Genomic DNA, 26913 nt, shown 5'->3' on the forward strand with positions numbered 1-26913 from the left:
CTTGAGAAAGGCACAATAGGATGTAATTGTGTTGCGATTACAGATTTTGAAATGAACATACAGTAACTTATGTGTACCCAATTTCTAATGTAACCAAGACTTTGGGTAACCTGGGGTGATGTAAATTCTTTTCCACAATATATTTAAGAAGTGGTTATTGCCAAATTGGAGTATGTATGGAAGATAGGCCTAAGTCAACATTTACAGCACAGCCCACTCCCTATCAATATTCCAGATTGCCTTTGGGTTAAAGAACGCACTTGCAACATTCCAGATCTTGTTAGAAGGAGTCCTTTAGGGTTAGAAAATGCATGGTCTATTTGGATGACACCATAGCCGATCCTAAAGATTTAGATTAACATGTGAAATGCCTAAGAATAGGTTAAGAACAGCTCATCTCAGGCAGAGCATTGGCAAATATCATTTTGCATAGTCACAAGTTAATTACCTTGAACATATTATTAGCCAAGATGGGGTGAGGATAGATTCTCATCTCACTTCATCTGTGTGTGATTTTGTGGTTTCACAAACAAAAAAACAGTTACAATCATTAGTTGACTTAGCAAATTATTACTAAAAACTCATTGAAGGGTTTACAGAAATTGCATAGCCACTGACCAGATTATTGAAAAAGGGGGCTATGTTTCATTTGACATCAGAGTGTCAGATAGCATTTCAAAATTTGAAAGTGATATCAACTTCAGATCCATTATTAGTTTTTTCTGATTTTACAAAAGAAATTATACTATCATGTGATGCAAACATTACTGCTTTAGGAGCCATTTTAAATCAAAATGTAGATGGTCAGGAACATGCAGTAGCATTTGCATCTCATCAGCTAAATATGGCTGAGTGCAATGGTTTCACTACAGAAAAAGAGATGCTAGCTTTAATATATGGTATTTCATATTTCTGTTGTTATTTATATGGTCGCAAATTTAAAACAGTTACAGAACATGCATGTTAAAGTGGTTATTGGTGCTAAAAGACCCTTCAAGTCAACTAACAACATAAGCACTGAAATTAAGTGAATTTCAATATGAAGTAGTTCACAAGCCTGCTGTTAAACACACAAATGCAGACAAACTTAGTAGGACGATTGTGGTGTTACAAGAATTTGCATTAAGCTTGATAAACTGGAAGAAGGCACAAGCAGCTGACAAAGAATGCCAACTGTATTGCAAACAACCACAATTTCTTATGCACGAAGGTTTAGATCAACAAAATGCAGTCCACGTGTCATCATTCTGGCAGCTCTACAAACTGAAGTGTTACAACAAGCACATTACCATGTACTGTCAAAAGATGGAGGTAAAAGAGCTACAAACAGACAGATTGAAGAGTGATTTTGGTGGAGAACATGACTTAGTGACATGGAGCAATACATTAAAAGAACTATGGCAATGAGTAAAACATCATAACACAAAAGCATTTGAGCATCAAGAATGCACTGGGCAGGGTACAAGTAAGTTACCAGAGTATGTAGTATGACTGTGGGTCATACTGGCCAATCCTTATGCCCCAAAGGGTAAAACTAAGAAATTCTTGACAAAGTTTCAACAACTGTATCAGGTACTGGAGATGACTTCACTGGACAGTTTCAAGTTGCAGTTGCCAATGAAAACATCAATAGTACATGTTAACCAGATAAGATCTTTTAAGTGTACCATTGATGCATTGCCACAAGTACCCTCACCATTACCACAAAATTATAAGTTACTATGCAAAATAAAATTAGCAAAAAATGTGCCATATAGACATGTGTTTGGGGGACACGGACAGAGTAACAGTATATTGTGTTTGATGTCATCTTGCATTACCTAGGTTAATGTTATCTTATTTACAACATAACTTCTGCACAATTTCAGTGCAGTAATGTGTTCACTGAAAATTTGTGTGTGTGTGTGTGTGTGTGTGTGTGTGTGTGTGTGTGTGTGTGCTTGTGTGTGCTTGTGTTTGTGTAAGTATAATCTAACTTCTGCACCATTTCAGTGCAGTAATGTGTTCATTGTAAATAAGTATTACAGTAGTTGTATTACATGTTTCTTACCTTATAAATAAATAAAAAACTTTTTTATTTTAAATTCAGTGCAATAGTATTTGTAAAATGACTCTTAGTGTTCATTAAAAAATGACGATCATTCCACTTGGGACCTGTGGAATGGTACATTAGCTTATTTGTTTTAGTTGTAAATATTTATCATGTATTGTTGTTTTTCTGACATGTTCCACATCCTGGAGGACCTCCTCACTACGGATCAATTGGAATGAAAGTAAATCTAATCTAATCTAATCTAATCTAATCTTTAGTTTGCTGTAGTACATGTAGTTTTGTGTGAGGTACACCTTCATTCCAAGGAGGGAGGGGATTCATGATGATTCCTTTCTCCTAGGTAGTGCTGAAGATGATGGCAAAATATATTATCATGAGCATGGTATTTTTACACATATGTGAAGCTTATGTAATTAAGATCCAGCCGTTGGAAAATGGAATCTTATTCTCACGGAAAACAGACACGTTTCTCAAATATCACAAACGGTCATTAAACCTCACCACATTTGACATCTAGGAGGAAATAAATGAAATATAATGGTTACAGGATATGTTCATAGACTTATCTACTGAAGCAATCAAAGGGAAGATGCTACGAGAAGGAATGAGTATCAAGAGTTTAAATTTTCCTATGAAAAACTTGGGGCTCAGTTACAACAACTGACATGGATAGTTCCAGAAATGCTAGTGTGAAACAAGAGAGGATGGCTAGATGCTGGTGGAGAACTGTTAAAAACAATATTGGGGACAGTAGATAATGAGCTCATTACAGATTTAAATAGTAGAATAGGGACAATACAGAAAACGGCCATAAACACATAAACAGCTGTAAATTGGCATACAACACAGAACACTAACATGGAACAGGGAATGTTGAACGTAACAAAACTATACAAAGAAGAACAACCAAGTTGAAGCAGTATACAGAAGAAACAATGGAAATGGTAAACAAACATTTGAAAGAGATCCAAAATCATTTGAGGATGCCAGATGAGAAATTAGCAGTAGCCAGATTGCTACAGGAACTAGCTAACAGCTTGGAAGATACCAGAATGGAAGAAGAAAGGATACAAGAAACAGTTCACATGCCACACAAGGACAAAGAAGTACAACACTGTTATCACCACAGCAGTGCTTATTAGAACTACAGTGACCAGAAAAAGAACTTCTGACAGGGTTACAACAAGTTATACCTATAGTAAAAAGTAATATGGCATTTTTCTTTTATGTTTCTACAGCTAAGGTTTATTTGGATCAGGCCACGGTATACATTAAGATACAATCCCCAGTAGTAGGGTTACACTCTCATTACTTGTGTTTTACAATCCATTCATATACAGTCAAATGCAAGCTTATCAATATAAGGTTGAAACTGGTGAAGTGTTACATCTTTTGGAACAATGGGATACACATGATGTTATGTCAGTGAGGGATCTTAGTAACTGTGTCAAGGCATTAGTCACCATTTGTCCAGTTTGCGTGGTATATACCGACAATTGATCATGTGAAATGCAGTTATTCCTAAGAAATATGGAAGCACCAGAGGGCAAAGGGTAGTATCAATGCCACACTATACTTACAGCAAGTTGGCAGTCACTTAATATATTCTATGTTCTTACCAGAAACAGTAATAGTAAATTGCTACAACGATAACACATTTAATGGTATAAAGAAACTAGAGTTAAGACAGAGTGAGTTGTTACTTAATGGACCACATGTGATCTAGCTAGAACTCAGTTCCACCCTCCGGTTACAATTACAGGTACCATGATAACTACAGGAACTTGACCAATGTTGTACTGGCTGAAGAAATCTTTAAATGTGTTACCCAAATGAAACCTAACCTTTCTGAACAGTACCTTTGATCCCACTTAACTACAGACAATAGATGAATTAATCATTTCAGAGAAAGGACAAATTTCATCAGATGAAATGTTATAGCATATGTGGTAATATCAAGAGAAACACAGATGGAATATCATTTCTATCAATGTATCAAATGCTAGTGTTACTGGGATATTAGCATTTATTTGTGCAGTTTATTTTTGTCTAGTAAGGGAAAGCAATCATGCAAAAGACAAAGCTCTTCATGAAATTTCCATAGAGTGGAGTCATACTAGTAAATAATAGATTTGAGAGACACAATCTGTGAAGAAGCAAACTAGGAAGATAATATTAAATTAGGATAAGATTTTTTGTGGTTAAAGGATCCAAATATCCAGAGAAAGTTTAAATAAATAAGATAGTACACTAGAAGGCTAAGAAAGAGTAAAATTTGGGATGGCTTTTATTTAAATGGAGAGGAGTATTACACATCAAGAAAGTAAGGGAAAATGAGAGTGAAATTTTCTAAGTGCAAATGGAATAGCCTTGTTCAAGCACAAGGAAGTATTAATACAAGGCAGCTGCTAGATGTAAACATTTCAACAGAATTAGTTGCTCACTGGAGAGCAGCATCAACATGTCTGCATGGCCGTGGTGAGTACAAGCAAGCTCAGCAGAAAATTGTTAGATGAATGCAGACTAACCTGCCTCTGTTACTCTCTTAACATAATGTAAGAAATGCTAAGGAGGATGCAACAATGCATATCAGAGGTTTGACAAAGCAATTAAGACACTGAAACAAATTGGTTAAGCAGATGTAGCAAACAGAAGACTGCTGACAACTTGTAGAGAGTGGAACCAATTCAGCCATGATGAATGACATGGAAAAGAGCGTCTCCTCAATGCCATGAGTGCTCCATTTCACTTGTCTATTTCTCATGATCAGAAAACAGTGTTATTGATGTATGTAAATCAGGTGATGACTGTATTGGGTCTATGTGAATGAGAGCTGTGACATAACTGAGGTTGGTAAGTTTTGAGACTGGTGGCTTATTGCAAATGAATGAAGGTAAGATAAGTGACTTTGATGGAGGTGAGACTTGTGCTGTTAGTGATGTTGTTGATGAAGTAATTTTGGAAGAACCTGATAATGATGATGATGATGATTTTGAAGAGTGTCAGGTATTTGTGGAGTTTAAGAATAATGAAGTTTCAGAGTTATTTGTGAATGATGTTGACAATATAGGTAAGATAAGTGATGTATGTGATATTGTAAGTGAGAGTCATGGGATACCAGTCCAGTCAAAACAGTTTTTCATTAATGTTACGCAGAGTAATAATACAAACAGTAAAGGTGAGTTATCTGCGAGCCTAGAGAATAAAGGTGAAAACTTTTTGAAGTTTGTTTGATACCATATTGATGATGACATAGATAAATTTGCATTCTGGAATAAGTTAGCTGTGGTTAGTCAAAATTTGTATCCAAACTTGCTGAATGAAGTGAAAGAAGATCTAAGCAGAAAGTGTAATTTTGACAGCAATGTGTTTTTTGTTCCTTCGTAACAAGTGATGTTAGTGGTGCCATGGAAGCCATTCACTGTACTCAATCTCTACCTGACAATATGAGTAACAAAAGTAATTCTATGATACTAGAAAAGTTGATAAAACCCTGTAAAAACAGTGTGGATATAGCATTTGATGAAATTGAAAGTGATCTTTTAAATGAAGTGTCTAACAACAGATAGGATGATTCAGATTTTTGATGTCATTACATTAAAATTAAGACTGATCTGTGAGAAGCCAACTGTTTGATTGATACAGATAGCCTGATTTGTGGTGTATCTGAACAATTTAGAGATAAGATTAAGTATAGTAAGAATTTTGTGGAAATGCCCATTGTATATGTAAAGATAAGAGGACTACTGGTAAGCAACAAAAACTGGTAAAATCTCAGGTACTGTTAACTTTTAATATAGAAGACAAGACCTTTGAACACGTATGATTAGTGGTCCCTAGTCAGGAAGAAAATATATACTAAATTTGAGGATTTATATGACTATATAAGTGTGTTTTGTTGATCAAGAATGTAGTATGTAAGATGATGTGATTTCTAAAGTGCTGCCTAATCTATTGATTGAATTTAAATCTATGATACACTATGTTTGCAGATTTATTCGACTGTATAGTTGTGCTTTGTTTGTCAGGAATGTAGTATGTAGGATGATGTGATTTCTAAAGTTTTGTCTTACTTATTGACTGAGTTTAAATCTATGATACACTATATTTATAGGTTCATACAACTATATAAATATGTTTTGTAATAGATTTGTGCTCTAGAATTTGATACATATATGCCATGAGACTAAATGAGTAAATCCTTTTACAGTTTTGAAATGGAACAATGCCATTAAATGTCTAGTAGTGAGTCCTCATATCTTGTACTGTAAAAATTAGAAATAATATCTTAATATATCTGTGTGTATCATCTTATTAATTCATTTTTTCATTGTATTTAGCTCTGTTTATTAAAGTTTCGTATGTGAACCATTTTAATCATATCTGACATAAATCCTATATACCTGCTTTTGCAATATAAATAGGGAGAGCATATGCTGAGTGATGTGAGGGAGATATTGAACAGTGTCTTTAGTACACAAATCAATGTTTCAGAATTTGATGTGAATGCTAGATAGTAAGTCATCAGGAAGTTACCTATCCTTTTGACCGTGTGGTGAGAAATCTAGGAAAGAAAAGGGTCACAATAACTGCTGATTTCAACATAGATCTAGCCAGTGAAGCCAGTAACTCAACAAAATTCATTGATATGATTCAAATATTGGGTTTCAGTGCAAATTTCACTGATTTTACTCAAGTAAACGCAATGTCTACAACATGTATAGTTAACATTTTAACCAATTACACTTACAATGAGGCAAATAAGTATTGTTTAGATTTAGGACTTTCTGATCATTGTGCTCTGTTTATGGAGTTGCCAAAAACAGTAGAAACCTGCTCAAAAAAAATCTACATCAAATGCCAGTTCAGCAAAGAAAATACGAAATTATTCTATAATAGATTAGATAAGGTGGAGTGGACTATAGATCATAGTATTTCCTGCTCTGAAAATTTTGCTACTTTCTTGGAAAACTTCCTACACGTTTTTAATCAAACTTTCCCCCCATACTGTGCATCATAAAAAAGTACGAAATAAAGTAATGTGGGTTAGCTGAAGGAATAAAAATCTCTAGTGCAATAAAAAGATGGCTACATAGGGAACTAAAAGAGAACAAAAGTCCTGGTTTTGTTATTTATGTAAAAGATTACAAAAATATTTTTAAGAAAGTTGTAAAGGTGGCCAAATAATAGATTTACATTGGACAGTGAAAACAAATCAAAGGCATTATGGTCAGTGATCAAAGCTGAAACAGGTACCACAGCTAGAGGCCATGATACTTCTGAAATCAAGATAGAGGATAAAATTATTATAAATCCTGCTCGATTTTCTGAATTATTTAATGAATTCTTTATAAATGTAAACAAATCTCACATCAATGCAGAAGATCACCCAGACAATGTAAATTTCTTCAACAGTGAGCATTTTGGAGGCAAATTTTCACTACATTTACCAAAACTACTGTAAAAAATATAGAAATTGTGATACTATTACTAAAATGTAAAACATCAGCAGGATGGGATGGGATACCCACAAAAGTGTTAAAAACAGTCTCTAAAATAATTGTGCAACCACTAATAATAGTTAACCAGCCCCTTCAAGAATTATTTTTTTTATGTATCATGTATCATAAGTCATTATGAATATACTGTATCATAAGTCATTCCACGTGGGAAAACGCATCTAAAACCAAAGATGCTGTAACTTACCAAACAAAAGCGTTGGTATGTTGATAGGAAACTATAAAAAACACACAAACACACACACAAATTTCGAGCTTTCGCAACCTAACGTTGCTTCATCAGGAAAGAGGGTAGGAGAGGGAAAGACAAAAGGAAGTGGGTTTTAAGGGAGAGGGTAAGGAGTCATCCCAATCCCGCGAGTGGAAAGACTTACCTTAGGGGGAAAAAATGACAGGTATACACTCCCGCACACACACACATATCCATCTGCACATATACACAGGCAGACAGTGCAAAGCGAAGGAACTTGCCTCCCTTCTTGCAGCGGTCTACCGTAGGTCTCTAGAAGGGTGTAGCATTCCAAAGGATTGGGAAAGGGCACAGGTCATCCTCATTTTCATGAAGGGATGTTGAATAGATGTGCAGAACTATAGACCTATATCTCTAACATCGATCAGTTGTAGAATTTTGGAACACGTATTATGTTCGAGTATAGTGACTTTTCTGGAGACTAGAAATCTACTTTGTAGGAATCAGCATGGGTTTCAAAAAAGATGATCGTGTGAAACCCAGCTCGCGCTATTCATCCACGAGACTCAGAGGGCCATAGACATGGGTTCCCAGGTAGATGCCGTGTTTCTTGACTTCCGCAAGGCGTTCGATACAGTTTCCCGCAGTCATTTAATGAACAAAGTAAGAGCATATGGACTACCAGACCAATTGTGTGATTAGATTGAAGAGTTACTAGATAACAGAACGCAGCATGTCATTCTCAATGGAGAGAAGTCTTCCGAAGTAAGAGTGATTTCAGGTGGACCACAGGGGAGTGTCATAGGACTGTTGCTATTCACAATACACATAAATGACCTTGTGGATAACGTCGGAAGTTCACTGAGGCTTTTTGCGGATGATGCTGTGGTATACCGAGAGGTTGTAACAATGGAAAATTATACTGAAATGCAGGAGGATCTGCATTGACGCATGGTGCAGGGAATGGCAATTGAATCTCAATGTAGACAAGTATAATGTGCCGCAAATACATAGAAAGAAAGATCCTTTATCATTTAGCTACAATATAGCAGGTCAGCAACTGGAAACAGTTAATTCCATAAATTATCTGGGAGTAGGCATTAGGAGTGATTTAAAATGGAATGATCATATAAAGATGATCATCAGTAAGACAGATGCCAGACTGAGATTCATTGGAAGAATCCTAAGGAAATGCAGTCCGAAAACAAAGGAAGTAGGTTACAGTACTCTTGTTTGCCCACTGCTTGAATATTGCTCACAAGTGTGGGAGCCATACCAGATAGTGTTGATAGAAGAGATAGAGAAGATCCAACGGAGAGCAGCGCGCTTCATTACAGGATCATTTAGTAATCACGAAAGCGTTACGGAGATGATAGATAAACTCCAGTGGAAGACTCTGCAGGAGAGACACTCAGTAGCTCGGTACGGGCTTTTGTTGAAGTTTCGAGAACATACCTTCAACGAGGAGTCAAGTGGTATATTGCTCCCTCCTACGTATATCTCATGAAGAGACCATGAGGATAAAATCAGAGAGATTAGAGCCCACACAGAGGCCTACCGACAATCTTTCTTTCCACGAACAATACGAGACTGGAATAGAAGGGAGAACTGATAGAGGTACTCAAAGTACCCTCCACAACACACCATCAGGTGGCTTGCAGAGTATGGATGTAGATGTGGATGTAGTTCTACTAGATAGTGTTTGAGCTGCTGCTCAAATTTGGGAAGGTCATGGACAAAATGGTTTCAGTGATGGTGGGAGAGCACTGAAAACCATGCAGTTTTTGTAATGGACTCCTTTTTGTACAATACTGCAGTTTTTTAATTCATAATGGAAGTCCATCTTCCTCCTGGTATTGTGGGTATGGTATGGCATAGTTTCTCCTTTTTACCAAGGAAACATAACAGGGAGTAGATATATTGACAAGCAGTTGTCAGTATCCATAATTTTCTAAAAAATGTTTCTGCAAGAATATCTAGGCTGGACTCCACTCATTATCATCATAACTCTCTTTTCGGTAATGAATATTTTTTTGGAAAGTGGCTGATTACCCCAGAAAACTATGCCATACAAAAATAGCACATGGTAGTAACTAAAACAAGCAGTTTTTGTGGTGTCTCAGTCACAGACAGTGGAAATGGTGTGAATAGCAAATGCTGCTGAGCTGAGTTTCTTGAGAAGTTGTAAAATATGTTCAGACGATTTTAGATTGCTGTCAGTGTGTACACCTAGGAACTTGGATGACTCAACTTGTAGTAATCCACTATCATTACATTTAATACTTAATTGATCCTCCACTTTTTTACTTACTTGGAAATGAACAAAATGTGTCTTATTAACATTTAGTAATAACTCATTGCTTATGAGCCAATTAAGTACTTCATCAAAGACAATACTGGCCAATTCCTCAAGATTGTGGCTGTGAGCTTTGTTGATGAGGATGGAGGTGTCGTCAATGAAAAGAGTAAAATGAGTTTTGAAGCTATTACACATGGGAAGGTCATTGATAAAGATGCGGAAGAGAAGAGGGCCAAGTACAGAGCCCTGAGGAACATAACAGCCAATACGGCCCCAGCAAGATGACACAGAGTGCCGCCCAGAATCGTTCAAAATGGCCTTCTGCTTTCTTCCCGTTAGGTGGGATTTAATCCATGAGTCAGCTGATCCACTTATGCCATAATATTCAGCCTTTGTTATGAGGATTTCATGGTTAACACTATCAAAGGCCTTAGAAAGGTCACAGAAGATACCAGTTTATTATTAAAAGACTCTAAGATTTCATGGGTGAAGGAGAAAATATTCATATACCCTGCTGAAGTCCAAACTGGCTACTGTCTAATATCTTGTAATGAATGAGGTGGTCAACAAGTCTTTCTCAAGAATTTTAGATAAGGTTGTTAAAAGGGAAATAGGCCAATAGTTGGTAATGTCAGTTTTAATACCTTGCTATTGTGCCAGCATACTCTGAGTGAGGCATGCTTAGTGTTATTGTATGCTAGAACATCCACACGAAAATGATTCAGATATTTCAGCACCAATTAATGATCTTTTGGCACTTTTGGAAGATTACAAATTCGTTTTCTCTTGAACATATTTGAAGAGATATTTACTTTCACTGATGTGTTATACAACATCCTTTAGAACCAAACAAGTCATACATTGCAATGTGAACAGAAAATCCAAGAAACTTGCCACTCCATCGCCTTGATGACTGTGAACAAGTTTTCCAAGAAACCATGTTGCAAGTAGGAGAACCTTCAAACAAGAAAATATCAACTATAAACACATCTATTGGGAAGCATTTGATAGCAACTTGGATTTAAGATTTCAAGATCTTGGATTTAAGATTTCAAGATCTCGGATTTAAGATATCAAGACTATTCTAAATAAATTTTTTGCCATTTGAAAACTATGAACAATATTCTAAATAGCTCCCTGAAAACAACTACCAAAGTTTCTTAGCTACACATGGAAAGTTCTTTAATGCCATTCAATTGAAAAATGAGCAGTTTGCAGGGTACAGTACTGAAAGGTTAGGAAATGAAACCTTGAGTGAAGCTGCAAAACCACAGAGCACTAATTCAATGCTAAACAAAAGTTTTCAGCAGTTTAATATGTTAATGTCATTACCGTATAGAATGCCTGAGAGCAGTACTGTTTTTTGGGGGGAACGCTGGGGGATGCGTACCTCTAAACTGTTTCATCGACAAAGTAATTTTTTTATGATGTTGAGAACTTGGAAGAGTGCCAAAGATTTATTTCAAGGACGTAAATTTTTTATTTCAGTTTTTCATGTTGGTAATCAGCATACAAACAATGCCAGTGCAGTTTTTGGTGGGAAAAGCGATGTCATTGACTGTTTCAAGCATTTCGAAGCTGTGGCAACTGTTCTCGACAACTGAATCACTGGCAGCCAGTTCGACAACCATCTAGTGCCATCACTCGCTAATAGTGGGTGATGGTAGTGCTAAACAGATATGTGTACACTCAAATGCTGAGCTACCAATAGATGTCTCTACAGTCCCGCTACCATGATGATGTTGATGACTTCATGGCTAAAAGTAGACGTGTGGTATTCCATGCTTTAGTTATAAGTAATTTTCACTGGATTATATCCAGTGTCGGAGTACCCTCAAACTCTTTTTTAGAAAAAAAGCACTGCCTGAGAGTATGATTTGAATAGAAAAATGTTTTCAGAGGTGATGAGCATTGACAGCTACTCTCAAAATTTTTCTTGAAAAGAGAGAATGTCTCATCTATGAATTATTTAAATTGGAGGTCACTTGCTAGAAGACAGAAGGAAAGAAAATTTATTTCAGGAGATGGTTACCAAATCTGCCAATCAGTCGGGGGTGAGTTTACAGCCAGAAACCATTTATTTTCTATGAAACTTTGCTTATGGTAGTGTAAACTGATATTAATTCCAATTGTTTCAATATTTATTCTTTCAATTTAAATTACTACCAGCTGTGACTTCACTCTTTAATATTTATTCTTTTAATTTAAAATAGTAGGGTACCAGCTGTGAACCACGATGAGCCTGTCCATTGATTTACCATTTGATGGTAGCCACAAAATGCATGGCTACTCTGTACTGCCTGGCTCTTTCCACTGTCCAGATGAATGCATACACTCATTGCAAACGAAAGGTGTTCAAAAAACATCATTGGTAAAATGGGATTAAGCATTTTAACATATTGCAAGACACAGTTACAGGTGCATCTGAACAGCTTGGCAATCATGGCCAGTCTCCCCTAGCTCTTCCCTGGTCTGGCTGTCCCATTATGTGGAAGTCCAGGTAGAAATTCTTACCTGCAGCGAATGTGCAGGTGCTGCAGCACTCTTGTGACACCTTGCACCAATACAGAACATTCTGCCCACCTAATTTATACAAATTACACCAACACAAATAATCATAATAAGTCAGATCAAATAACCAAACAACCAAGGAAATAAAATCACTGCAAAAATGATGTCCACTGAAAACAAAGGAAACATAAATTCAGTTAGTAATTGAATAGTTATGAACACTGAGGCCTATGTTCCTCATGGAACAACACAGATCTTTTAAGATGTAGGGGCCTGGTGAGTGTGGTCGATTCCCAGCACAAATGAAGCTATAATGTGTAATCTCTAACTTATTTACTTACTATCTGTCATTTGATGACTCTGCATGTCTGAACTGGTATGAACATATTAAAAAGGAGAGATCTGTTCACTCAACATTATTGTGGTTCATCAGAAACATTAAACACACTTGAAAAGTCATTACATGATTTCGTAGCTAGCTGCCCGAGAATATTAACTTTCTCTTACTACCTTTGACCTGCTGCAATTCGAACTGAAGTCCCACAGTACAATTAGTGGCACTGCATTGCAGGATCACTACATCAAGAAACAGCAAAAAAGTGACTGCAAGAAGACATTCAAGGTAAACAAAATTACAAATAGCATCATGAACTCTTCATGGAGGTACCCTCAGGAAGACAAATATAAATCTGAGTCAACCATGCAAATTTATTTTGGTGCCCTGAGGACATGGACAAGAGGTATGGAAAGAAGAGACTTTTATAAAAAATAAGAATTTTCAGAAATCAGTAGAAGAAAATATGGCATTGCCTCGGGCAACAAAATTAAACAGTGAAGAATATACAACAAACACGCACTTTAGAGTAACCCAAAGTGATTAAAATATGTAAAAAAGAGCAATTTTTTACTTGTTACAAACCAAATAGGTCTTAATTATCACAACAGAATAAATATAGGAGATTAGTTGACAATAGCGACCAGGTTTATGTGTTGAAATAACTGTTGACATGTGAATCTCTGTGCTGTTTCTGGGACAACAAGTGCAGCCGTTACTTTTGACATCATTGGTGGCAGTCAACCTCCACAAGAGCAGAGCAATTCCACATTGTGGAATGTTGGCCACTTTGCTGATTACACAATGACCAAACAGTGTCTGATTGAAACATCACTGTGCACATACATGATGGCATCACAGCTGTTGCTGCAATGAATTAGGTGAGCTGTAATGTGTACCACCTCCAGAATTTCTGTAGTGTTTCATTTTATAACAATTTGTCAAAATACTTTTTACTAAGATTAAATCAAACAATGGAAAATCCAAGGTGGAATGTAACAGTACCAGAGAAGGAAAGTTGCTACTCACCATATAGCAGAGATGCTGAGTCGCGATAGGCACAACAAAAAGATTTACACAATTAAAGCTTTCAGCCATTAAGGCCTTTGTCAGCAGTAGACACACAAACACACACACACACACACACACACACACACACACACACACACACACACACACACACACACACACTCACTCACTCACATAAACACAACTTGCACACGCGTCTGCAGTCTCAGAGAGCTGAAACCACACTGCAAACAGCAGCACCAGTGCATGATGGGAGTGGCGACTGGGTGGGGTTAAGGAGGAGGCTGGGGCAGGGAGGGGAGGGATAGTATGGTGGGAGTGGCCAACAGTGAAGTGTTGCTGTTTAGATGGAGGGCAGGAGAGAAGATGTGGAAGGGGGAGGGGGTAAGTAGCGGAAAGGAGAGAAATAAAAAGAAATTAAAAGACAGTGTGTCGAGGTGAAATGATGGTTGTGCAGTGCTGGAATGGGAACAGGGAGGGTGCTGGATGGGTGAGGACAGTGACTAACGAAGGTTGAGGCCAGGAGGGTTACGGGAATGTAGGATGTATTGCAGGGAAAGTTCCTACCTGCGCAATTCAGAAAAGCTAGTGTTGGTGGGAAGGATCCATATGGCACAGGCTGTGAAGCAGTCATTGAGATGAGGGATATCATGTTTGGCAGTGTGTTCAGCAACAGCGTGGTCCACTTGTTTTTTGGCCACAGTTTGTCGGTGGCCATTCATGCAGACAGACAGCTTGTTGGTTGTCATACCTACATAGAATGCAGCACAGAGGTTGCAGCTTTGCTTGTGAATCACATGACTGGTTTCACAGGTATTCCTGCCTTTGATGGGATAGGTGATGTTAGTGACCCGACTGGAGTAGGTGGTGGTAGGAGGATGTATGGGACAGGTCTTGCATCTAGGTATATTACAGGGGTATGAACTGTCCCACTGCCATTGTCTTTGTCCCATTCTTTTTGTCCCCCATTGCTACTGTCTCTATCTTTCTCATTTATAGTCTGCTGTCTTTATCTTCAGTCACCACTGTCTCTTCTCCACAAATGTTCTTGAGGATGGTTTGTTTGGGGTTTTGACCCTTAGACTGGGAAATTTTTAACAGCTGGGGTTAGGGGATGGGAGAAAGTGGACAAATTTTTCCCGTTGTGTGGGGAAGGGATGGACAGGTGTGGAAGGGGAGGACCAGACACACCCCCCTTCCTCCCCAAGCCTATATACGGTTCCCACTCATCTCTTTCTTTCATTTCCACTGTCTCTTCTCTCTTTTTATACCATTGCTACTATATCTACCTATTCAAAAATCAATCATACACTTAAGTGGAAACAATTTACTTACCAGGTAACAGTTCAGAGTCCTGAAAAGCTGCTAGAATGAGAATGTCATTTATAAATTCACTCATCAAACAGTAGTGCCTTAAATAATAATGTATCATCAGCTGGTATTTTTGCGATCCTTCCAAGGTGTCTGTATAGATCATGATACTCTCTTAGAAGACTCTAGTCCTCTGGTATTGATGGTTTTATGCACAGCTGGTTTGAATGATACTTGACAAACAGAATGTGGAAGGTCATGCTGAATAATTCTGACAGTGTCAGAAAGGTAGAAAATTTTAGTGACTGGGGGGAGAAATCACCGAGAGAGTCCCAAAGGGTTCCTTTTTGGGTCCACTCCTATTCCTTATATATGTGAACAACCTTTCACTAAACGTTCAACCAGCAAAACTGGTACTTTTTTCAGATGATACTAATGTTATAATAAATCTCATTACAGAAAAAGCAACAGAAAAGTTGGTGAATGATATTTTCCAAATAATTATTAAGCAGTTCTCTGAACATGGACTCTCCTGAAATTTTGAAAAAAAAGAAAAACACATTACATTCAGTTCTGTGCAATGAGTAGTCATATCAAAAATTGGTGTGACACATTACCAGGAGTCAGTAAATAGAGTAGAATGCTCCATATTTTTGGGTGTACCTGGCAGAAGCATATTACTGAGCTTCTCAAACAGTTAAATTCAGTTACTTTTGCTCTTCATGTAATTCCTAATCTTGGAAACACATGTATCAACCTCCTGACATATTCTGCATATTTTCACTCAGTAATGTTGTAGAGAATAATTTTCTCAGATAACTTATCCCCTAGAAAGAAAGTATTGTTTGCACAAAAGCAAACATGATATGTCATGTTCACTCATGCATGTCATGTAGGTATCTTTTCAATGAGCTAGGTATTTTAACTTCACTGTCACTATAAATATATTCAAAAATGAAATTAGTCATTCATAATCCATTACAATTTGAGGAGGACAGTGATTACATGCCTACAGTGCTAGAGGGAAAAATGATCTTTATTACCAATTGGTAAAACTGCGAGTGGCTCAGAGAGGAGTTCAATATACAGCAACAAAAGATTTCGATAATCTGGCCAATAACATAAAATGTCTGACAGCCAGTGAAGCAAGCTTTAAATCTAATTCAAATTCATTAATCCTGGACAGCTCCTATTCCAGTGACAAGTTTCTACTTAAAAACAAGTAGCCAGTAAAAAATAATATAAAAAAATAAATTAAGTGTAGATGCATGAGTAGGACTAAAAATAATAATGTGTTCATTAATACTGACACTAATCACGTATAAATAGCCTGTAAACTGACTCATTTCACATCATTTTGGTAAAAGAGTCATTCAAATGATCTATAGAACAAGTAACTAACTAAATAATTAAATAACCACCTCTCTTTCTTTTTTACTGCCACCATCAATATCTCCTCTCTCTTTTAAGTCCACTACTATTGTCTTCATCCATTCTCTTTTCCTTCCACTGCCACTTTCTCTGACCCACCAGCACTGTCTCTGCTCTCTGTCTCTCCCACTAGTGCTGTCTCCTATCTCTTCCAACATCAATGTCTTTCTGCTACTCTCTTTTGCACAAAAAAGTGTGAATATGTTAAAATGCTGAAATTTTTGCTGAGGAAGGCACAATGAGGTTTGAGGCAGCTGGTTTCCCACTTTTGCGTCAGAGTTTGTTAAAGAGAAACCTATTCACCCTATATGTGCTCTGACAGGAGGACTTTTCAGCAGTTCCCTTCTCTTCCCTATTACAGCAGGGTGTGCTGCTTATATATAATTAATTCTTTGGATCAGTAAAGTTTTTACCCTTTATTTGTATATTACGACACGCTCACATACTTTGACACTTATACACAACAAAGAAGTATGCACAATATAAGGGCAACACAAAATTGTCTCCTATCTAATGCAACACTACTTTACAAAAAATGCACAACATTTTAGGCCACACTTACAGTATACCAAAAAATGCAATGTTTTATTTGTAAGTACAATGAATTTCATATGATCACATGATAAAATCATTTCTTGTAAGGTGTTTACCCCATCTTGTGCCCATTATAGAGAGACAGCGCACAGTAAAATCTGATTGGTGAAATAACTGCAACGAAAAACATAGTTTGGTGTCCTCAGAACCGTTCCATGACCCCAGAACCCTTGTCATGTGTTAACTAGATAAGTTAAAACTACCTTTATATGTCAGACTGGAGGCTTCAAGTCTGTAATTGATGATGGTATTGAGAAAGTTTTAAAGCTCTCTGAGAACATCATGTTAAGAATATATAGGAAAATTTTGATTATTTGGCATGAGCAGAAATTATACAAATGGCATCCCTACAAACAGGTACTCTTGGTACCCAAAATTCCTGTTTTTTGAGTTTTTTTCCAGGAACTGCCAGTGCATTTATGAGCCAACTAAGCCAACGGTACACAACACATAATGCACAAGAACCAAACAATTTTTTTTTCAATTTGCCCTGGCTAGAGGAAGTGTGTAATATTTTAATTTTGACCCTTTACTGAAGGGTAACTACAATATGCTTGTTCTCCCTATTGGTATACAAATGGCCACTAGCCCAAGGGGTACCCAAAACACTTCACCCATTATCTCTATGATCAGTAGAACCTGAGATATGACCTCCTGATAAATTGCATTGTCACATATGGCATTTGGGAATATATTGGTGCTGTGCACTGTCATACATGAACCAATGAGACAGAAGAACAAGCATTGTTGTGTTGCTGAACTACTGAAAAAATTCTTGAAGAACAAACAACATAATAATCACTTAGGAATAAAGGAGACAACTCACCAAAAGGCAGAGGTGCTGCATTGTCAATAGCTACACAAACAGATGGTGCAGAGCAGAGCTAGATTTCAGTATGCACTTCCTTGTTCAAGCTTGGGGGACATTTAGGGGCTTATCAGAGAATGGGCAGCCATCTATAGACAAGCCAGGGGTGCAGGTAGAGGGGGCAAGTGGCAGATAGGTGGGCACATGATTTTGTAGTCTAGGGTGTGAGATAACAGCATGCAACTAGCTGATGTGGGGGCACAAAATCAGCGGCGGTAATGGGGCAGGGGACAGGGGATGGTGTACACACACACACACACACACACACACACACACACACACACACACACACACACACACAAACACAAACACACACACACACACAAACACACACACTATTGGGTGAGGGTGGAGGGCAGCAAGTTGCCTTAGGTTTATGCCAGGAGGTTACGAGAACAAAGGATGTGCTGTAAGGATGATAGCTCTCACCTGTGCACTTCAGAAAAGCTGGTGGTGGTGGGGAGGATTCATGGGGCATGGATTGTGAAGCATTTACTGAAATCTCATATGTTGTGCTCTGCTGCATGTTGTGCCACTGAGTGGTCCACTTTGTTGGCATACCCCCACCAGCACCAGTTTTTCTGAGCTGCACAGATGGAAGCTATTCTTATAGCATATCCTTTGCTCCTGTAACCTTCCTGTCCTAAACCTAAGATAACTTACTGCCCCCCACCACTGGCCGGGTGGCCGAGCGGTTCTAGGCGCTACGGCCTGGAGCCGCGCGACCGCTACGGTCGCAAGTTCGAATCCTGCTTTGGGCATGGGTGGGTGTGATGTTCTTAGGTTAGTTAGGTTTAAGTAGTTCTAAGTTCTAGGGGACTGATGACCTCAGAAGTTAAGTCCCATAGTGCTCAGAGCCATTTGAACCTTTCCCCCCCCCCCCCCCCCACCCTCCACCCAATTGTGTGTGTGTGTGTGTGTGTGTGTACACCATCTCCTGCCCCAGAATCCCAACCCAATTTATGTCCCCACATCAGCTACTTGTTGCTGTTGTTTCATGCCCTAGTCTATGAGATCACATGCCCAACCATCTGCCACCTGCCTCCTCTGCCTGCACCTCTAATTAGCCAACAGATGGCTCCCCACTCTCCCATGAGCTGCTAGATGCTCCCCCCAACCCCCTCCCTGCCTCCCACCTCTCTCCATCCCTCACCCCATGCTACCACACACACCCACCTCACCCCAGCACACTCACAGTGGGCCGGGAAAGAGCTGGCAGTCAACTGAGCACAATGAAGGGAGACAGGAGTGTATATGTAGGTGAGTGTGTCTGTGTTTGTGTGTATATTTTTCCTGCATGCTTGAAAAAGTAAGTGCACTACGAAAGCAAGTCATGCTCTGCACCTTTTGTTTGTGTACCTATTGAAGTCACAGTGCTTCTGTCTTTTGGTGAGCTGTCTTCTTTATTCCTAAATAATTCGTAATTCTCTACCAGAACTTTCCATACATTATTAAACAAAATAATAAGATATTTCTATGTAATTCTGAGGTATTATATGATGAAACAGGAGAGAGAAAAATAATATTGAATTGTTTTGGAGCTTATGGAAAATAAATAATAAACATCTACTAAATTGTTCTCTTGTTAAAAACTTTGGTGTGACATATTAAAGAAAAAATTAAGTTATATAAATCATATAGTTAAATGAAAAACATGTTAGTAACTTGTGCATGATCATAGATTATAGACAAAGGAGTTCTTTTATATATGTATTAAATGTGAATACCAAAATAAAACTATAGCCTAGTTGCATAAAGCATGTTGCCTACCCAACTTCTGAAGTTTTGATAATAGACATTTATTTATGTAACTGTAACACACCATCAAATTCTTCACAAATATCAAAAACTGATGTGGAGATACAGACAACCCATTCATTCTGTAACAGACAGTTGGCCAAGTGTAGAATCACAAAATTTGCATGGAATGTTCGAAAGTAAGTTCTAGTATGTAGATATTATTATAACAGCAGTTGGTTGTGAATTGAGAAAGGGAGCAAAACTGTAGCTGGTTGTAATTTAAGTTACAGTTTTGCTCCCTTTCTCAGTTCATGTGAAATTTCTCTTCCATCCACCACTTTACTTAAATTTTGCTGAATTTGAATTAAGTGAAATTACCACAATTAGTTGTTTGAACAGACTACATTAAATACTATGGCTCAAGCAACATACTTTATAAAATAAAGTTTTGTTATTTCAGTCAAACATATTTTATAATAATGTAGTGCAGTTTTTTAATACAAGTGACGAAAATAAGAGATGTATTAAAATGGACATTTATTGGTTCTGACCTAAAATTCCGAGTCGATAGTTGATAGTAACAACAACAACATCTCGATCCATTAGATGTTCAGGTCCATAGTAGCTACCAGCTCCACTCATAAATCCACCACCATGTATATAGACAAATACATCAAATAAAGATGACGGATTGTCTGCTGACGGTAGCTGAAACAAATAAGAATCTCATGGATTGTTAATTTTGACAGGATATATAATTTTAAATTCAATTTCTGAGAAGCTTTTAAGTATTATTATGTGACAATTTTTGCTAGTGTGCAGGCACACAAAGAAAATTCAGTTTCAATGAATACTATGTGGCTACAGTAAAATGGAATGGCAACCATAACTGATAAAATTACAAAAAGAAAGGACACATAACAGAATCCAGTCATACATCGCACACTTAAAAAAAAAATTATGAAAGGTGTACAACTTTGCTTCAACATCAGGCAGTTAGCTTGGACCTCAGTCTACATAACCTCATTCAAACATTAGTAAATTTGTGTCTGCCTCACAAAGTTTTTCTTGACAGAAAATGTCAGTTTATGAGCCTAATTCTCGTCATTTGCGGGAGGTGTTACTGTTTTGTTTCAATATGAAGAAGAAAACAGCAGCTGAGTCTCATTGAACGCTCTCAAGTATGTATGGTAAGGATGCTATTAGTGAAAGAACATGTTGTGAGTGGTTTCAACACTTCAAGAACGGTGATTTTAACATTGTAGACCAGCATAGTGGTGGAAGAGAGAATGTTTTCGAAGATGCAGAATTGGAGACATTGCTGAGTGAAGACTCACATCAAACGCAAGGAGAATTGGCACAATTAGAGGGAGTTACACAGCAAGCCATTTCAAAATGTCTCAAAGCTATGGGCATGATTCTGAAAGAAGGAACTTGGGTCCCGTGTGATCTGAAACCAAGAGATGTTGAATGGTGTTTGTGTGTTTGTGAACAGTTGCTTCAGAGGCAAAAACGGAAGGGATTTCTGCATTGCATTATGACCAGGGATGAAAAATGGGTTCATTACAATAACCCTAAATGCAATAAATCATGGGATATCTCGGCCATGCTTCCACATCAATGACCAAACTGAATATTCATGGCCCCAAGATCATGCTCTGCATTTGATGAGACCAGCTCGGTGTCATGTACTATGAGATGTTAAAACCAAGTGAAACAATCACAGATGCTCGTTATTGAATACAATTAGTATGTTTGAGCAGAGCATTAAAAGACAAATGGCAGGAATACAGTGAGAGGCACAATAAAGTGATTTTGCAGCATGACAATGCTCGACCCCATATTGCAAAAGAGATCAATATGTACTTGGAAATGTTAAAATGTAAGTCCTACCCCACCCGCCATATTCTCCGGACATTGCTCCCTCTGACTATCACCTGTTTAGATTAATGGTGCATGGCCTGGCTCACCAACACTTCCGTTCTGATCTCATGAAGAAGTCACAAATTGGATCAATTCATGGATCGCTTCAAAAGATGAAAAATATTTTCAACACAGGATTCGTACACCGCCCAAAAGATGGGAGAAAGTAGTGGCCAGCGATGGAAATACTTTGAATGATACGTGTGTAACCAATTTGTTTCATTAAAGCCTCAAATGTTGTGGAAAAACAGTGGAAGCAAAGTTGTACACCTTGTATGTAACGTAAAGCTGAAATCAAATAAACATATACAAATACAAAATGACAATATTAGCTCCTATACTCATTCCATAATTTCTTGATGATCTGGTGATATGTTTGAGGGGTTGAAAAAAGGAAGTCTTGATAGGATAACCAGATGCTTAGATCAGTTAACAATAAATAACTGTAATATAAAATCATATATTTAATTGAGTATCAGAATAGAAATGTTAATGGTGTAAACCTATTCAGATTTGATAATATCTTTGTTTCTTTATACCTATGTTTTATACATGGCCAAGTTGAAAGATGCTCATTCTGCAATGAACAGATGCACCAAGGTGGAAAAAGTCATGGGCTTCCTTCTAATATCATGTCAGACATCGTTTTGCTCATCAGAGTGCAGCAACTTGACATGGCATGAATTCAACAATATGTTGGAAGTCCTCTGCAAAAATAATGTGCCAAACTGCCTCTACAGCCGTGCATAATTGGATACTTAACTGTAGAAAGGTGGTAAGTGCCAAATTCATGAAAAATGTGATAAGTGGTTTGAAAGGCCCAGGATACCATGGAGGATTACATATTAAAAGTGCTATGTCCACCAAGAATTCCAAGTGGTTACACTTGCCACCGCTATATGGCAATGGTGCTAAGTTGCCTGATTTCATAATAATGGTGCAATGTGCCATTCAGCTGTGTTTGTTTCACTTTGCTGCTATGGTAAGTGTATGCATAGACTGCTGTTCTGTCCTTTTTTTGTGAATCATTGCTCTTCAGTTTATAAGGTATATGTATAAACATTGCAGAATATTATGATCATATACAGTCATATAACATTGTCAATAAATGAAATATTATACACCTACATGTTATCTTCAAATCATTTTGTACATATATGATGTCCATATGTTAGGTTATGGTGAATGAAAGCCACATGGGTGGGAGACAGAGGAAGAAGAATGGTAGCGGATCATTCAGAGATGAACAGAAGAAATTAAAGATGAAAGGTTTCCTGTATGAAACACACAAGAGAGAGAGAGAAAGTTATACCAACTAGGAATCATCCCTCACCACAGGTACAGTTTTAAGCCCTTTAGTGGCTGTAAATCTATGTAAGGAAATGTAGGGAATGATGGGTCTTCTTAGTGTCACATCAGTACAGCATCATCAGCATGCAACCTACAACAATGCTGCTGAAAGTTGCCGGCAGGGAACAGTTCGGTTTTCTATTCCAAATGGTACAGAGGATCTTGTTGCAGTTTTCAAAACCACTTTTATGAATATTTTTGCTGCTGGAAAGAAAAGGCTGAAAATATTTATTAAGAAGAAAAATCTTGGAGAGACAACATTGACCAACCACAGAACAATACACACTGAATCACAATACAGAAATGAAGACAAAATGTGTATAAAACAACTCATAAATGACTTTCCCTGGGAAGTTAGTCATTACAGCTGAGCAAGATCAAGCAAGAAATACCTCAGTCCTGACCTGAATATTTCAAGAATGTACTCACACTTTTAAAATGTGTTTCCTGAAAGCACCATAAGTTCCAGTTATCATCGTAGAGTCTTTCTAAAAGAATTTCACAACCTTTCCTTCCACAGACCTAGGATAGATACCTGAAAGATATGTGACCTACTGAACATTAAAGCAAAAGCAGGTTCACCAGTCACACATGCGTTTAGAGATTCACCATACGAAGGCCGAAATGGCACAGAGCCTTCTGAAGAGTGACATCAGTTCTTCTCATTTCCCTGACAGTGACATCTGCTACATATTGATTGATATGCAGCATGTTATGTCTGTGCCCACACTAATGCATTCCGAGATGTTTTATCACCACCAGTTACCTTGTTACAACTTGGCAGTATCTGTAGGTGACACCCTTCAGTCTTACATGTGCATGTGGGATAAGAGTATCACTAGTGGGGGTGGACATGAAATCACGTCATGGATTCTGAAAGTATTAAACACCAGGATAACAATGAAGAAAAACCTTATTGTTTGGAGTGACAACTGTGCTACACAAAACAAGAATTGAAAGATGGAATTTTTTTTCTTTTTCTGGTGGCAAATGGTTGTTCACATGAATAGATCAACTTCCTAGTTAGTGGGCACCATTTCCTCCCCTATGACTCTGAGTTTGCCTTGATAGAGAGAGGAAAGTCAGTGATGAAGGCATTTGTACCCAGTGACCTATGCAAAATGGTCAAGGAAGCAAAAGTTGTTAGACCTTTCAAAATAATGTCTATGAATACTTCCGATTTTTAAATATTCAAGATGTGGTGGATGAGATACTCTCGACAGAAAAGCTGAACACTTCAAAAGCTGTCAGCATCACATTTGATTCAACAGATGTAGCACGTGTAGCAATAAAAAATTGTTACACCGGCATGGAAAGGATCCATAAGGTGAATGTGCTCAAAAAAGGAAAACATGTCAGAAACATTCAATCTGCTACCTTTGAATTTATTTCCTAGATCCATTCAATTACAGATGAAAATAAGAAAGATTTAAAGGTTACCTGGAAAAAAATTAGCAGAAAGAATATTATATGCTGATCTGTGAAGACTGACTAAGAACATAGCACCTAGAATAATTTGATGGGACTTAGCACCTTTCATAAATGTTTCTGTTTGAATTGCCTTCAGCAACAAACAGTTCCAACTGTGTCATGAAACCACCACTTCTTTATGACAAAATACTCTCATTTGTAATGTGGAAAAGTTTGAGGAATAAATAATTAAAACACTGCACTACAGACAGTTCATTTGTAATAACTTCAGTTCATAAATCTGGCACTCTGTACCTTTCTACAGTTAAGTATCAAATTGTGAAAGTGTTGCTGGTGCAGGAGTTTCTGCACAAACTGACCTCTTGATCATGTCCCATAAATGTTTTATGGGATTCATGTTGGTGATCTGGGTGGCCAAATAATTTTTTTGAACTGTCCAGAATGTTCTTTCAAACCAATCATGAACAACTGTGGCCAGGTGATATGGCGCACTGTAATCCATAAAGATTCCACTGTTCTTTGGGAACATGAAATCCACAAATGGCTGCAAATGGTCTCCAAGTAGCTGAACATAACTATTTCCAATCAATGATTGATTCAGCTGGACGAGAGGACCCAGTCAATTCTGTGTACACACATCCCACGACTTTATGGAGCCACTACCAGCCTCCACAGTGCCTTGTTGACAACTTAGGTCCATGGCTTCATGGAGTCTGAGCCACACTCGAACCATGCCAACAGCTCTTCCTAACTGAAATCACGGCTCATCTGACCAGGCCACTGTTTTTAAATCATCTAGGGTCAAACTGATATGGAAATAAGCCCAAGAGAGTTGCTGCAGGTGATATCATGCTGTTAGCACAGGCACCTGCGTCGGTCATCTGCTGCCATAGTCCATTAATGCCAATTTCACTGCACTTTCCTAATGGGTACGAATGTCATATGTCCCACATTTATTTCTGCAGTTATTTTATGCAGAGTGATTTTCTGTTAGCACTGAAAAATCTACACAAATGCTGCTGCTTTTGATTGTTAAGGCCATCAGCCATTGTCCATGGTGAAAGATAGTGCCTGAAATCTCGTATTCTCAGTACACTCTTGATACTGTGAATCTCGGAATACTGCATTCCCTAACAATTTTTGAAATGGAATGTCCCACACATCTAGCTCCAACCACCATATTGCATTCAAAGTTTAATTCTTGTTACATGGCCATAATCACATCAGAAACTTTTTCGCATGAATCACTTGAGTACAAGTGACAGCTCCATCAATGCACTGCCTTTATACCTTGTGTATACTATACTCCTGTCATCTGTATATGTGCATATCACCATCCCATGACCTTTGTCATCCCACTGTGTATTTTATGGTCAACAGGCCCTTATTTTTTGGTGTAGTTTCCTTTTAAGCAAGTAATTTTGTCAAAAATTTATCCATAGGTAACAGATTCATAGATATCTCACAATCATTTCTATGGTGTCACCATATTTTCCAGTTGACACAATGTAGTATCACAGGAGGTAGCCAAGGGTGTAAAATCTGATGAACAGTAAGAACAATCCATCAATTCATACTACAGATACACCAGTACTCATCCTTTTGCAGCAGCTTTGTGAGGAGCTGTATGTTCCTGATAAAATATTATATTTTCCTATTGTAATCCAATTGCTCCAGAAGATATCTGTACTATTCAGCTGTTATTTTTTTACTCTATTCAAGATAAATAATAGGAGGAATCCCTTTCACAGCACAGAAATCAGTGGTCAAACCCATTATGACAAATGAAATCAACTTCATCTTCATTGGTGAAGTTGAAAACTATATTTTGCATTTACACACTGTTCTCATCTGTGGTAGTGGTTTTGGGACATCCTCCGTATGAGTTACCTTCAAAAGACTATGACCACATTCATATAAAATTGTCCATTCCTTAACTGATAAAAATGAAAGAGTAAACACCTTTCAGATACTTGCTTGCCTTGCTGAGTACACTGTTCATTCATGCACAGCAAGGACTTTGATTGTAACCTCCTATGGATAGCTATTGTGCTCACTGGTTTCAGACTTTTTCTTCCTGCAGGAACTCTTGTTTTGTTCTTCACTACCTAGTTGGGCATGATCACAACCTGCTCATAACATGAGGACTGGGACTTTTAGATGTGTTATTGCTGTAAACTATATCATTGTCAGTGAATTAATAAAAATTAGCATGGCAGCAACAAAAAATATAGTCTGTCATCATCAAACCAAACAAGCTTGCAAAATAATACTAAATTTGTTTTCCAAAAACTACTTTCAACATCTAATCTGATGGCTCCCATGTAAGA

General features: G+C 37.7%; 1 protein-coding gene across 1 annotated transcript in view; it reads right to left on the reverse strand.

The window, feature by feature from the left end:
- Positions 1-26913, reverse strand: part of LOC124716843 (venom carboxylesterase-6-like) — a 221237-nt gene that overhangs the window by 70399 nt on the left and 123925 nt on the right. Inside the window, exon 3 of the mRNA XM_047243399.1 lies at positions 20431-20587. Coding sequence (XP_047099355.1) covers positions 20431-20587 — 157 coding nt within the window. The remainder of the gene's footprint in view (positions 1-20430; positions 20588-26913) is intronic.

This window comes from Schistocerca piceifrons, chromosome 1 (genome assembly GCF_021461385.2).
Source record: "Schistocerca piceifrons isolate TAMUIC-IGC-003096 chromosome 1, iqSchPice1.1, whole genome shotgun sequence".
Classification (NCBI taxonomy): Eukaryota; Metazoa; Arthropoda; class Insecta; order Orthoptera; family Acrididae; genus Schistocerca; species Schistocerca piceifrons.